Consider the following 13,181-nt stretch of genomic DNA (forward strand, 5'->3'; position numbering starts at 1 on the left):
GATTTCTATCTTGGGACCTTTGGAGCAAACCTCAAGCGCTGGTGTTTTGCCTCATGTTTTGTATTTTTGAATGTGCTTTGCATGTTTCTATGCTGGTCCCATTTTCAATAAACAGACACAACTATCTTCTCTTAAAAGAACAACATATATTGCCTCCAGGCTTGCCTTTTTATGGGAATATTTTTTAGAAAACCTAACCCCTTTGAAAGAGTCACAACAACCAACACAATTTTGATTAAAGAAAGAACTCTGTTTTAATAGGGATTTTTATCATTAAAAAAGTTTAAACCTGCATAGCAATCATTTCAAAAAATAATTATTTAATGTTCCATAATGAAACTGTACACAACCTAGTCTTGAGGGACCTGCAGCCCGTTGAGGGGGTGTTTCAAAGCAGTCCAGCGCAACCAGTGTTCCCTTTGGGTCCAGAGCCGCTTGGCTACTAACATTGGCATGTCGGAAATTTTTGGATTGAGTTGCTCTTGGTGTGGTTGGACTCGAGGATCTGGGTGGCTCTGCTGCGCTGGGCTAGGTGACCCATCCAATTCTCACCCCTCCCCACTCCTCAACTGGGCTCCTCAAAGTCGTTCAATGTCTCGATATTTTTTCCTCAGGATGGAGACCTGATCTTTAAAGAGCACAGGATCTAGTCTCATCTGAGAATGGATCAGCGGCATATAGCCAAACCAGCTGGCAAAAGTGTTCATGCAGCTTTGCCTCTGAGCAAAATGATCTGGATCAGCCCACCGAGAAGCTCTGGAAGTCTGCAACAAAACACAAACAAGCCAGTTTATTCTTCAAAGTTTTTATATTGTCTGTTTTTTGCCTGGGAAAAAAAATTCTAGAACTGTGAAGAACCAGAGCATCCCTACCTCAGTTTTATAATCTTCACTGCCCCTCTATCCTGCTCCCAAGCACCCACAAGACAGAAGCAGAACAAGGGAGAGGTCCAAGGAAATTATGTTTAGAATAGCACTGAAGTGCTGGACTGATTAAATAATTTGATCCTTTACAGAATAGTCCTCGGAAAAGCAATGGATGTGTTGTTTATGAAAAATCTGCCCGTATTAAAGTAGCTGCTTAGAGGAGTAGGGTAGAGAACTTTATTTTTTCTTCACTGCCTACTCTTTATTTTAGTTTTTTTTTGCCCCACTTTTATTATATTTACAAACAACTCAAGGCAGCAAACATACATAATAATTCTTCCTCCTCGTATTTTCCCCACCACAACAACTCTGTGAGATGGTTTGGGCTGAGAGAGACTGACTGGCTCAAAGTCAACCAGCCAGCTTACATGACTAAGGCAGGATTAGAACTCAGAGTTTCCTGGTGATTGGCTCAAAGTCAACCAGCCAGCTTTCATGACTAAGGCAGAGGACTAGAACTCTCAGACTCCTGGTTTCTAGCCTTAATCACTAGACCACAGGTCTGCAACCCGTGGCTCCGGAGCGGCATGCGGCTCTTTCAGCCGTCTCCTGCGGCTCCTAGTCCTCTGCCATGTGCAGTCCAAAAAAAAAGTGGGACTAAAAAAGTTCAATCAATTCAAATATGCAGGTAGGTGCATATCTCGCCTTGTCTCCACTCTTCAGTCAAACCCTGTTCTGCGCATGCGTGCATGTACGTGCATGCGCACACATTTCTTGCGGCTCCCAGTTTTTCCTTTTTGAGGGAACCGGTTCCGAGTGGCTCTTTCACTGTTTCAGGTTGCTGACCTCTGCACTAGACCAAATGGCAGCAATTCTTACTGACAACTGCATCTATAAGATGTTTTGGGGTACAGTCCTCCTCAGCTCCAGTTTTCTGACTATTAGACCAATATAATGAGGGTTAAGCAAAGTGCTCAAACCCCAGTTAATCTGGCAGCAGATTTAAACAGGTTGTTATTTCTGAAGTCTATTCATACTCTGCCTTTTCTCCAAACACTCATGGTGCCGTGTCTATGGAGATTTTCAGTCATCCAAGTCACGATTGTCCCAAAGGCGCTTTTTCAGGAAGCAACTGGACTTTCTTGTTTTTCTTTGAAGTTGTTTCGCTTCTCATCCAAGAAGCTTCTTCAGCTCTGACTGGATGGCGGGGACTGGAAGGATTTATACTCCTTGCAGACAGCTTGCAGACATTCTTTTAAAAGAATGCAAATGACCAGCTGTCTGCAAGTAATACAAATCTTTCCATTTCCCACCATCCAGTCAGAGCTGAAAAAGGTTCCTGGATGAGAAGCGAAAGGTCTTCAAAGAAAAACCAGAAAGTCCAGTTCCCTCCTGCAAAAAGCACCTTTAGGACATTCGTGGTGCCTTGTATGCTGCTGTCTTCCCGTTTTTAGTTTCACAACAATCCCACAGACCAGGCTAAGAGGCAGGGATGAGCCCAAACTCTGCCATTTAGCTTCAGGGGGTGAGAACTTAAACATGGACCTTCTCTTCTAGGGCCTCCTAATCCCTACACCATAATTCTTCTCAAAGAAGGTACTTGTAAAATATTGCATAAGAACGCAAAGGTAAAAAGTACAGTGAAATTTGGTTTACCCGCACCTCAATGCAACACCTCTGACACGCAACGCACCAAATTTCCTCTCCTAGTGACATCAATGGCATCATTTATGTCCTTTCCGTGATGATGTCACAGTTATAATTATGTAAAGTGGTGCAAATAACATCATTGCACAAATATTTTAAGTCTCTGCTGTACTTTAGTCTCTGACATAACAAAACTCATGAATAAGGGACATCATTCTTTCAATAGAGGTAGTACTTGACTTACTGACTGAGCTAAGCACCACAGCTGTCAAGTGAGTTTTGCCCCATTTTATGACCTTTCTTGTCACAGTGGTTAAGTAAATCACCGCAGTTGTTAACTGAATCCGGCTTCCCCACTGACTTTGCTTGTCAGAAGATGGCAAAAAAAAAATTATCACATGACCCTGGGACACTAAAACCATCATCAATATGAGTCAGTTGCCAAGCATCCAAATTCTGATCATGTGACCATGGAGATGCTCCAGTGGTCGTTAAGAGTGAAAAACAGTCATAAGTCTCATTTTCAGTGTCGGTGTAATTTCCAATGGCCATTAAACAAATGGTTGTAAGCTGAGGACTAATTGTATTCTCCTTTAAAATCTCAGAGAGGAAATGCTTCTTGTAAGAAAACACCTATTCACAGCTACCAGTCTGTAGAGTTACTACTCAACTATGATAGTTGGGAACGGAGGATGAGTAACAGGCAGAAAGTAAAAAAACAGCCATTATAACTTTGTCTCTGTGTCTTCCTCAACTAAGTGGATATAAAATGTTAAGACCTCAGGCTGCATATAAACTCAGAACAGCGTCTTTGAAGATTTCTCCAACCTTTCTCCATTGTTCCAGAACAATTTTTTGCCTTTAGGGGGCAAGAGACAAAAAAAATGTGAGTGCTAAATAGCAACAGCACTTAGACTTATATATCGCTTCACAGTACTTTAGAGCCCTCTCTAAGCAGTTTACAGAGTCAGCAAATTGTGCCCAACAATCTCGGTCTTCATTTGACTGAACTCAGAAGGATGGAAGGCTGAGCCGGTGAGAATCGAACTGCTGGCAGTCGGCAGAATTAGCCTGCAATACTGCCTTCTAACCACTGCGCTACCACGTCTCTCTAAAATTGAATCAAGGTCATTAACAAAATAATATCCTAAGAAATATTGGTGCTTCTAAGAAGAAACACAATATTTCTTCCTTCCTCATTTGTGTGAGGCAGAGCACCCCCCGCCCCAAGACTTTCATCCTCCTAAAAGTGCAAAATGCAGACTTCTATAATCAAAAGAAATTTCAGATTGTATCCATTTTACCACTGAGCATTGAATCTGCATTTAATATTAGTTTGCAGCATTATATTGGCAGTAATAAAAGTGGTCCTGTTTTGCTGACATGCACATTGCCTAGCTTTAGGACAATGAAAAATCGCTTGATTTGAATCTTTGGAAACAATGGCTCAGCGGGAAATTGTTGCCTGCTTGCCTTGGGTGAGCAGAGAGCTTCTGAAATTAGAAGTTAAAAATCCTCATTTTTGAGGGACTCGATATTTGGAACACAAACCGAACGATCCTGTTCTCTTGCTAGCATGAAATGTTTGAAAGGTAACTCTGGAATTCAGGGATTGGAGAACAAGCCAAATCCTACTGAATTTTGGATAATAGATGATCCTTCTGTTATTGTTTCCCTCACAGGCTGGGATAGCACATCACAATAAACCACAGCTCACCAACCCACAGTCAAGCCAGTGTGCATTGGGCAACACCAGGATCAGAGCTTTGATGAAGCTATAGCTAACCTTCAGATGTGAAGGGTTAAAGGAAAAAAAGGAAAACAATAATAGAAAAAACATTTTTTAAAATTCCATCTTCCAATTACAATTAGTCGACTTAAAATAGTTCATATTTGTCTGAAATGGTATAGGGTTTCCTGCCTGAGCAGGGGGTTGGACTAGAAGACCTCCAAGGTCCCTTCCAACTCTGTCTATTCTATTCTATTCTATTCTATTCTATTCTATTCTATTCTATTCTATTCTATTCTATTCTATTCTATTCTATTCTATTCTATTCTATTCTATTCTATTCTATTCTATTCTATTCTATTCTATTCTATTCTAATTCTATTCTATACTGTTCAAAATTACAACGGCACTGAAAAAAGTGACATGGCCATTTTTCACACTTATGACCATTGCAGCATCCCCATAGTTACATGATCAAAATTTGGATGCTTGGCAATTGACTCTATTTATGATGGTTGCAATGTCCCAGGGTCATGTGATCACCCCTCATCATAAGCAAAGACAATGGGGAAACCAGATTCACTTAACAACCGTGTTATTAATTTAACAACTGCAGTGATTCACTTAACAAATGTGGCAAGAAAAGTCGTAAAATGGTCATAAGTCAAGAACTACCTGTATTCTGGGTCTTTGCCCCCATATGCTTCACGACTCTAGACAATGGGATTGTTGTATTATGAAATCTTTCCAATCTTCCATGTTTGAAAACATAAACCAGGAAACACATGGAGATGTTTTATATACGGGCTGTCAATAATTACATCTTAGTCCATGGGGTTAGGGAGAAGGAGAACTTAGAGATGATTTAGCACCTTAATTCAGTTTTCCTCAACTTCAGCAACTGGGGAATTCTGGGAATTGAAGTCCACACATCTTGAAGTTGCTGAGGTTGAGAAAGACTGCATTAATTTATTAGTGCTCTGTTAGATAGAAGAAGCAGAATGAGATGCTGAGATGAGCTTTTAGGGGGTTCCCTGATAACACTCAGAACAAACTTAAATGACAAATAGCCACTTGTTTAGAAGATAAAAATCACATTAAATGGTACGCTTTCTGTGCCAGCAACATCAGTGGCTGCTTAATTTGAGCCTTCTTCCATTTATAGTTTTTTATTTCATTTTCACTGTCAGGAAAAAAAAACAACCATATGTGGTTTCCATTTATATCTAAAATCTGGAATTAGTAAGTGCATTTGCATATGATTCCATAATATCCGTCCAGCCAGTTTGCTCTAACGAGGTTGGTACGCAATGGATTCCTCCAATTAAACAATGCCATCTATTGTGATCTCAGCGTGGCTATTCTCTGCAGCAGTGGAAAAGAGGTCATCCCTCCCCCAGATCCAGATGCCCCCCCCCACCCTTCTTGTGTTTTGAACTTCTTCATCCAGAACTTTTGCAAGCGATTGCATGGACTTCTTTCTTTTTCATCCCTGTCTGGTTCATGTTACCTTCTACAGGTAGTCCCTGAGTTACAACCATTTGTTTAGTGACCATTTGAAGTTACAATGGCACTGAAAAAAGTGACTTATGACCATTCTCTACATTCATAGCCATTGCTGCGTTCCCCAGGGTCACACGATCAGAATTATGGCCTGTATTTATGACGGCTGTAGTCTCCCGGGCTCATGTGTTCCTCTTTTGGGACTTTCTGACAAGCAAAGTCAATGGGAAAACCTTATTCACTTAACAACCTAACTTAATAACTGCAGCGGTTCACTTAACAACTGTGGCAAGAAAGGTCATAAAATGAGGCAAATGCCTGAGTTTGTCTGCTTGAGATTAGTCTAGATGAATGACCTGCAGTACCTCATCTTTAGTAATTCCAACGTGGCTTAAAGTTATAAATTAAGGTAACTAAGAATTACAGTAATAAACTTTTATAGAAATGGCCATTAAAGAACAATTTCACCAGCAAGTTTCAGCCATCTCAAAAGAAGCATCCTAAAAAAACCCCAAAGAAAATAATTCTAGCTGAACTTGCCTCCCCCCCCCCCAGACTTCTCAAGCAAAAATCCTAATTATTGCAGTTGGATAGCTTTTCAGTTTCAAATGTATGGCATCTGCAGGGAAAATTCTTAAAGTTAAGCAAAAATGGAAAAAAATAGTCATCAACAGACTATACACTGCACCCCCCCAAATTAACATAAGCATCCTATTCTTTGTGGGAGGGGGGCAGAGAGAAAAATTCTGAAGTCCCCCCCCCCCGCATGTTCTTACAAGAACTGACTTTAAATAATTATTTCTGAAATAGAAAACCCACATCTGTTGCAGCACCATTTGTGAACATTTCTCCTTTCACATCACGATGGCGGGCTATTTTTGAATAACGCCAAGTTTTATGTTTATTAAATCCATTCCTTTGCAGGGTATTTATAACATTTTTCAAAAGACATAGTGCTTTATTTTAGATTTATAAGTGAACTCCCATTAGTACAGATTAAGAATAGGTACCATACATCTACCAGCAGAGCTCCTTGGTAACCTATGTCAACATCCAGCCCAAGAATCCTATAAAATTCCAGGTTCATTCCGTTTCTAAAAAGTTTACTGTTTACTGGATACACTGCATGATTATGTCAAAGTAAAACTAACTCTGAGGTTCCAACACCAATTCATAGACTTAAATAATAATTTTCCCAGTCAAATCCCCAACGTCTTGCATAATCCATATCAATAAGTTCATTTTGTTATGGGAACTGTCTGCTTCAAATTCACACCTGTTCCGGTGTCCTTGACAAGGCTTCAGATTCCCACAGGGTCTTCAGCTGAATTGAAGAAGTTTCATTTCTCATTGTTACCCATTTGAAAGTAACACCTCCCACCCTTTTATCTAAAGGCAAGTTGAGACGCAGAGGCATGTAGCAGCCAAAGTTTCACCCTTGAGATCCTTTAGATTTTGGTGTCAGAATACATTAGTTGGGATTCTGGAAGGTACCCTAAAGTTGTTTGTGGACTTAATTTTTCGTGAGTTTATTTACAGATGAGCCAACTTTCAGACACATGTGTGCTCTTAAGCATATGTCATCTTCAGGAAGTGTATTTTTTTTCTGGAATAGTTTTGTTCACTATTATGAGAATTTCTGTTATGGTAGTCTTTGACCACCACCCCTAAAATATTTACAAACCAAGGTTAAAGCAGACTTTCTGCACATACCTGTCCCATCATGGTTTCCTTGTACTGTTTTTTCTGTGTTACTTTGATGGGAGGCAATTTTGTCACAGCAGACACCAAAAAGTTCATTAAAATGTCTTCACAATTGGCTAGTTGGTCCACCACATTCTTCAGACTAGCAGGCAGGTAATGAGTGTACAGGTAGTGATAATATCTGCAACACAACAATTGAGGGCCTTCAGTGAGAATCTAGCAATGTGCATTCCAAGTACACACATTTACATGGAATAAGCCAACAGAACTTCAGTGGAACTTTCTGATAGCCACCAAATTGGATTGAATGGTCTTTCAAAGTGTATCCAGGAGCTAAAGGTTGCAACAGCTTTAGAAATGTAGGAAGCTGTCACATTAGTACTGATTGTAAGTCCATTCAACAAAAGTGTTGGGCTGTTCCCAGAAATTCAGGCAACAATACAGCTGACAAACTGTCAATGTATCTTATGCATTGCAGGCTGGGGCTTTTTTTCAACAAGTATGCTAACACTGCATCTGGTCACAATACCAAAAAGAAAGAAAGAAAGAAAGAAAGAAAGAAAGAAAGAAAGAAAGAAAGAAAGAAAGAAAGAAAGAAAGAAAGAAAGAAAGAAAGAAAGAAAGAAAGAAAGAAAGAAAGAAAGAAAGAAAGAAAGAAAGAAAGAAAGAAAGAAAGAAAGAAAGAAAGAAAGATGCTGAGGCCCTAGAAAGAGTGTAGAGAAGACCAACAGAGATGATAAGGTTCTGGAGTCTAAATTGTACGATGAATGAATGTTTACTCTCATGAAGAGAAGGTTTAGGGGAGACACGATGAAAATCTTCCAATACTTGAAGATCTGTCACAGGGAAGAGGGCATCAATTTACTCTTCATAGCACCTGAGGGCACGACAAGAAGCAATGGGTGGAAGCTTGTCAGAGCAACCTGGAAACAAGGATGAATTTCTTGACAGTGAGAATGATTAATCAATGGAACCGCTTGCTTCCCAGAGTGCTCCATCGCTGGAGGTTTTCAAGAAAAGATTGGGCAACCATTTGTCTGGATTAGCATAAGCACTCCTGCCTTGGGCAGGGGGGTGGTGGACTAGAAGACCTCCAAGGTCTCTCCCAGCCCTATGATTCTACGTTGTGATCCCCCTTCAAACTAGAAGCAAAAGATCTGTACTTATATAATCCTAGCAGTGTCAAAATGCCTGAAAGTGTCTTCTGTGGGACTTCCTAGACTCCCTATTCCATTTGACTTTTTAACATCTCTTACGTATTTTAATTAAAGATAACGAAAGGGGGCACGGTGCAAAGCAAAGCAATTACCCTCCAGCATAATCAGTATTTCCAAGAGTGCCACTGGGTCTTAAACGGGCCTCAGATGTCTTTCATAAAATAAACACGGGGAATGTCTGGAGGCTAGGTCTTGAATTTGCATGTTTTCACCTGCCTCTACCCAAGATAAGGGCATGCCGGGGTAGAAAGGAGCACCTTGAGGATGCAGCAATTAAGGATGGGTACCATATAGCAGATAAACCCATACTTTTCCTTTTATTCAGTCTCTCGTGCCCATTTTGAAATGACCAAGCAGCCATTTGTTGGAGTGCTTATGAGATGTTCTCATAATTCCATACGTGCCCATCAGCTCAAAAGAGGCTGGAGAGCCATTCCACAATCCAGGGAATGGTCCAGGGGAGAAGTCTCTAAAGCAGCAATGGGCAACCTATAACCTTCAAACAGAGAGGAAGGGGTCCAAATGGAGAAAGAGGGCAGATGTTGCACAAGTGAGCAATATATCTGCTTGCTCCAGGCCATACCAGTCAGGCTGGAGATGACTAGAGCTTTGGTACCAAGTCAGTATTCACCAGGTTAAAAAAAAGTGTCCAAAAGGGAATTATTGATGACATCAGTTTCTGATGACAAGGGAAGTCCAGAATTCAAAAACTCTTGAAAAACCTGAGAAACATGAGGTGCTGACATAGTGGGGCAAAGGCTATTTATTTACTTTATGTAGATAAAATAAATGTACACAAATTTACTTTATGTCTTTTGTTAACCTTATTTAGCTGTTTCTGTAAATCCACCACTCATTCTAAGAAAACTGAGAAAGAGTTGCAACGTTAGCTGATTGTGGAAGGGAGAGAGGTAAGTTAAACTGTTTGACCATCACCCTAAGGAAATCAGACAACCATTCCTTTGCAGTGACATATTTTCATTTTTCAAAGGAGGGAGAAAACACAGTGTGAACAACTGTTGTACAGAAAAAGACAGAGAGGCCTTTCCTTGCCTTTCTCTCCCTTATAAGACCAACAAGCAAACCTGCAGACTCACAGATGAATTATAAAGGTTATGCCAATGTACAATTTGGCTGAATTAAGATGGGCAGTCAACCTAAACCTCAACTGGCTTAGGACATGTTCATTCTCCCTTGATGCCAAAGAAAATTTGGGCAGATCCTTTTGAAGAGTTTAGGTGCTTTTTTTGAAGTCTGCAATTGCCCTTAAGAGAGAGCATTCAAATCAAATTGCTTTTTTTAGAGTACAAGTGACTTGAAAGAAATTGAGAAAAACACACTAATGACTATCAGATCTTAAAACCAGGAATCAAAGTCATTATCTGCAGAAGAGAGACTCAAATTTTAATCCTTTAGGAATCATCCTTGATGTTTTAACAAAACTTGCTTTGCAAAGTTTTGCAAAATTAAGGGAGGCAAAGACAAAATGAAAAAAGTAATAAGATACAGTCCAGGATCGTTGTGTGTCTATAATTTAACTCAACACAGAATAGATGGAGAAAAGATAATTTTTCAGTAAATAAATACTCTTCTTTGGACATCTACGTCAGGAGGAATAAAATGGTAGAAGAGGGCTAAACAGGGTTGTCAATTTAATTTATCTAGATAAATATAAGAATATAGTTGAACTCTCGCCCCTTCAAACAGGCTTTAAATACCCATAATAGTCTTACTTGTGGTAAATAGCAGCTCCACTCAATACCATGGAATAGTCATTAGTCCACTTTGATGTATAGCCCCACCTCTCTTTCGTGTTATCCCAAAAGTGGCTGCGGGCAGGATAACCCACAATCCTCTCTGGGAAACTCTGCCAGACAGTGAAGGCAAAATCCACCTGCAGGCATGGGAGAAAAAAAAAATGACAAACCAAATGGATGTGGCAAATGGTAATCAAACAGTCTAAAAAATGTCAGCAAAACAAAATATTACCTTTTCACTAATTCATAATTTGCAATCTTGGAACTGTTGCAAAACATTAATTCTCTGTATTCATCAGTAAATTAAACTGACTACTTGACATTTTGCCCTGTAATTATGCACATTTTAATGTTTTTTTCCGTTAACAGGAGCCTAGAGCTCCAGAGAATCATATTAACATTTTGCCGGCATGACACAGGCACCGTAAACATTCACAACTAGTGGAGAACTGGGTGTCTATAGGAATTGAATTGTTTGTTTATTAAGTGAACCAGTAAGGTGATTCTGTGTCCATTTGGTTGAGGAGAAAGGAAGTGTCTCTTTTTACCACTGGATGGGGAACATCAAGATAAAAATGATGATTTCCAAAGACATGTTCCAGAATTATTAATTCCACATGCCCTTATTTGTAATCTTGTCTCCTTGGCTTCAGCTAGTGCAAGACAGATAATGAATATTTTACGTCCTACTACGGCTGTGGGAATATTTGAGCTGAAGATTCAAGCAGCGCAAATGAGGCCTTCAAACTGAATTTTTGAAATGAATCAAACATTTGAGTTCAATCGATACTATAAATACCATGATGCAGTCCAGCCCTATTGTGAAGCTAGAGGTTCAAGGCATCTCTGCTGTAAAAATGCCTGATAGGAGATTCATATCTTTAAAGGGTGCTTCCAATTAAGTTACGACTCATTCTCTTCCTTCAAGTTGCTCAAACAACATGAAATGCTTACAGTTCAGGCAAAACAATTATTCCTGCCACAGCTCTGATCACAAATTATTAATACATCAGAAAATCACCAGACACTTTTAACATCCTTTATATAAAAGCCAATATCTATTTTCCTTAAAGGATTAAAGCTAAGTTAAGGAAGGAACAGTTGTGTTAGATATAGATAAAGGATCCTACTGGGGTTTGTGAAGACTTTATTGTAACAAATGAAAAGTTGTTCTTTTGACTTCAATTTGTACATTTATAAATAGTCTTTCTCCATTGTTCGGGTTTTGGGGGGGGCATACAAATTCTCAATAAAGCAACCATAAATCAGCAATTCATCATTAAAATTCTGGTTAATGTTTACTGTATAGGTAGTCCTTAACTTACAACAGTTCATTTCATGACCATTCAAAGTTACAATGGCACTGAAAAAAGTGACTTATGACCTTTTCCACACTTATGACCGTTGCAGCATCCTCATGGTGACATGTTCAGAATTTGGATACTTGGCAACTGGTTCATATTTAGGACAGTTGCAGTGTCCTGGGATCATGTGATCACCTTTTGCAACCTTCTGACAAGCAAAGTAAATGGGGAAGCCAGATTCACTTAACAACCGTGCTTCTAACCTAACGACTGCAGTGATTCCCTTAATATCTGTGGCAAGAAAGGTCATAAAATGAGGCAACATTTGCTTAACAACTGTATCTCTTAGCAACAAAAAAAATTGGGGTGAACTATGTTCGAGGACTACCTACAATATGTATTTTCCTGGTGGTTTCAGGCAACTTTTTTGAGTCAAAGAGACATCCTTGGAATCAAAAGGGTGTGCTAATTCACAAAATGGCTACCACGGTGGGCATAACAAATAAAAAAAAGCCATTTACCAGCACTCTGACTGTTGCGGTTGTTTCACACCATCTCATCTAGCTTCCTCAAATGTTCTTTTCCCTATTAAGTTACTTTTCACTAATTTTGGGGCAGATCGGTGCACTTCCAAACAAAGTGCCTATGTGTCATTTTCTTCCCATAAGCTTGATACTTTTAATTACCTAAATGAACAAGAGCCAGTTTGGTGTAGTGGTTAAGGCAATTAAGAAAATGGGAAACTGTGAATTCTAGACTGCCTTAGGCACCAAGTCAGTTGAATGACTTTGAGCCAGTCACCTTCTCTCAGCCCTAGGAAGCAAACAACGACAAACCACTTCTGAAAAGAAACAACAACATCTTGTCAGGAAAACTGCAGAGACCACTCCAGGCAATCCCCTTAAGTCAACAATGAATCAGGGGTTTAAAACAAAAACAAGGAGTGCCAAGGAACAAATTATGAGTACTTTGGCATCACCACAACCCATGTTAACTAGACACAACTCTAGAAAGTATGCTAGAATTATTTAAGGCTGGCATATGGCAATATCATTAGACAGATGAAATGTAATGGGGAAATGGGTATCCAGTTGCAAACCCTTGTCAACAACAAATTCTGTTCCAGACTGATTTATTGCATGGGGTGTCTCTTCCATACCAGAGATAAGAAAGTAACTGGTCTTTACTAGCCTTCTAGAACTTCCTGGCAAAGGTCTATCCATCACCTGATCCTGAGTGTTTCAATTGGACATGCCAAAGTTTGAATGTGGAATCTTCTGCACTGAACCCTTTGTTCTACCATGAAGTTATGAATAGCTACAAGAGTCCTGGAAGATGCGCTGAAGTCCACAAGTCTTAAAGTTGACAAGTTTGGAGACCCCTGCTGTAGATACTAAATGAATGTTCAATGCCACATATAAGATTCCTAGTTTCTTATTAAGGCTAATGTAGAG

The 13,181-nt window shown here is 39.6% G+C and overlaps 1 protein-coding gene across 1 annotated transcript in view; it reads right to left on the minus strand.

Moving 5' to 3' along the window:
• Positions 1 to 250: 250 nt before the first annotated feature.
• The window catches only part of EXT1 (exostosin glycosyltransferase 1), a 303,105-nt gene continuing 290,174 nt past the window's right edge, over positions 251 to 13,181 (minus strand). The window contains exons 9-11 of the mRNA XM_081326143.1: positions 10,400 to 10,560; positions 7,459 to 7,630; positions 251 to 764 (exon numbers count right to left, since the gene is read on the minus strand). Coding sequence (XP_081182269.1) covers positions 579 to 764; positions 7,459 to 7,630; positions 10,400 to 10,560 — 519 coding nt within the window. The 3' untranslated portion in view covers positions 251 to 578. The remainder of the gene's footprint in view (positions 765 to 7,458; positions 7,631 to 10,399; positions 10,561 to 13,181) is intronic.

Source organism: Vipera berus, assembly GCF_964194415.1.
Source record: "Vipera berus genome assembly, chromosome: 3".
In the NCBI taxonomy this organism is placed as follows: Eukaryota; Metazoa; Chordata; class Lepidosauria; order Squamata; family Viperidae; genus Vipera; species Vipera berus.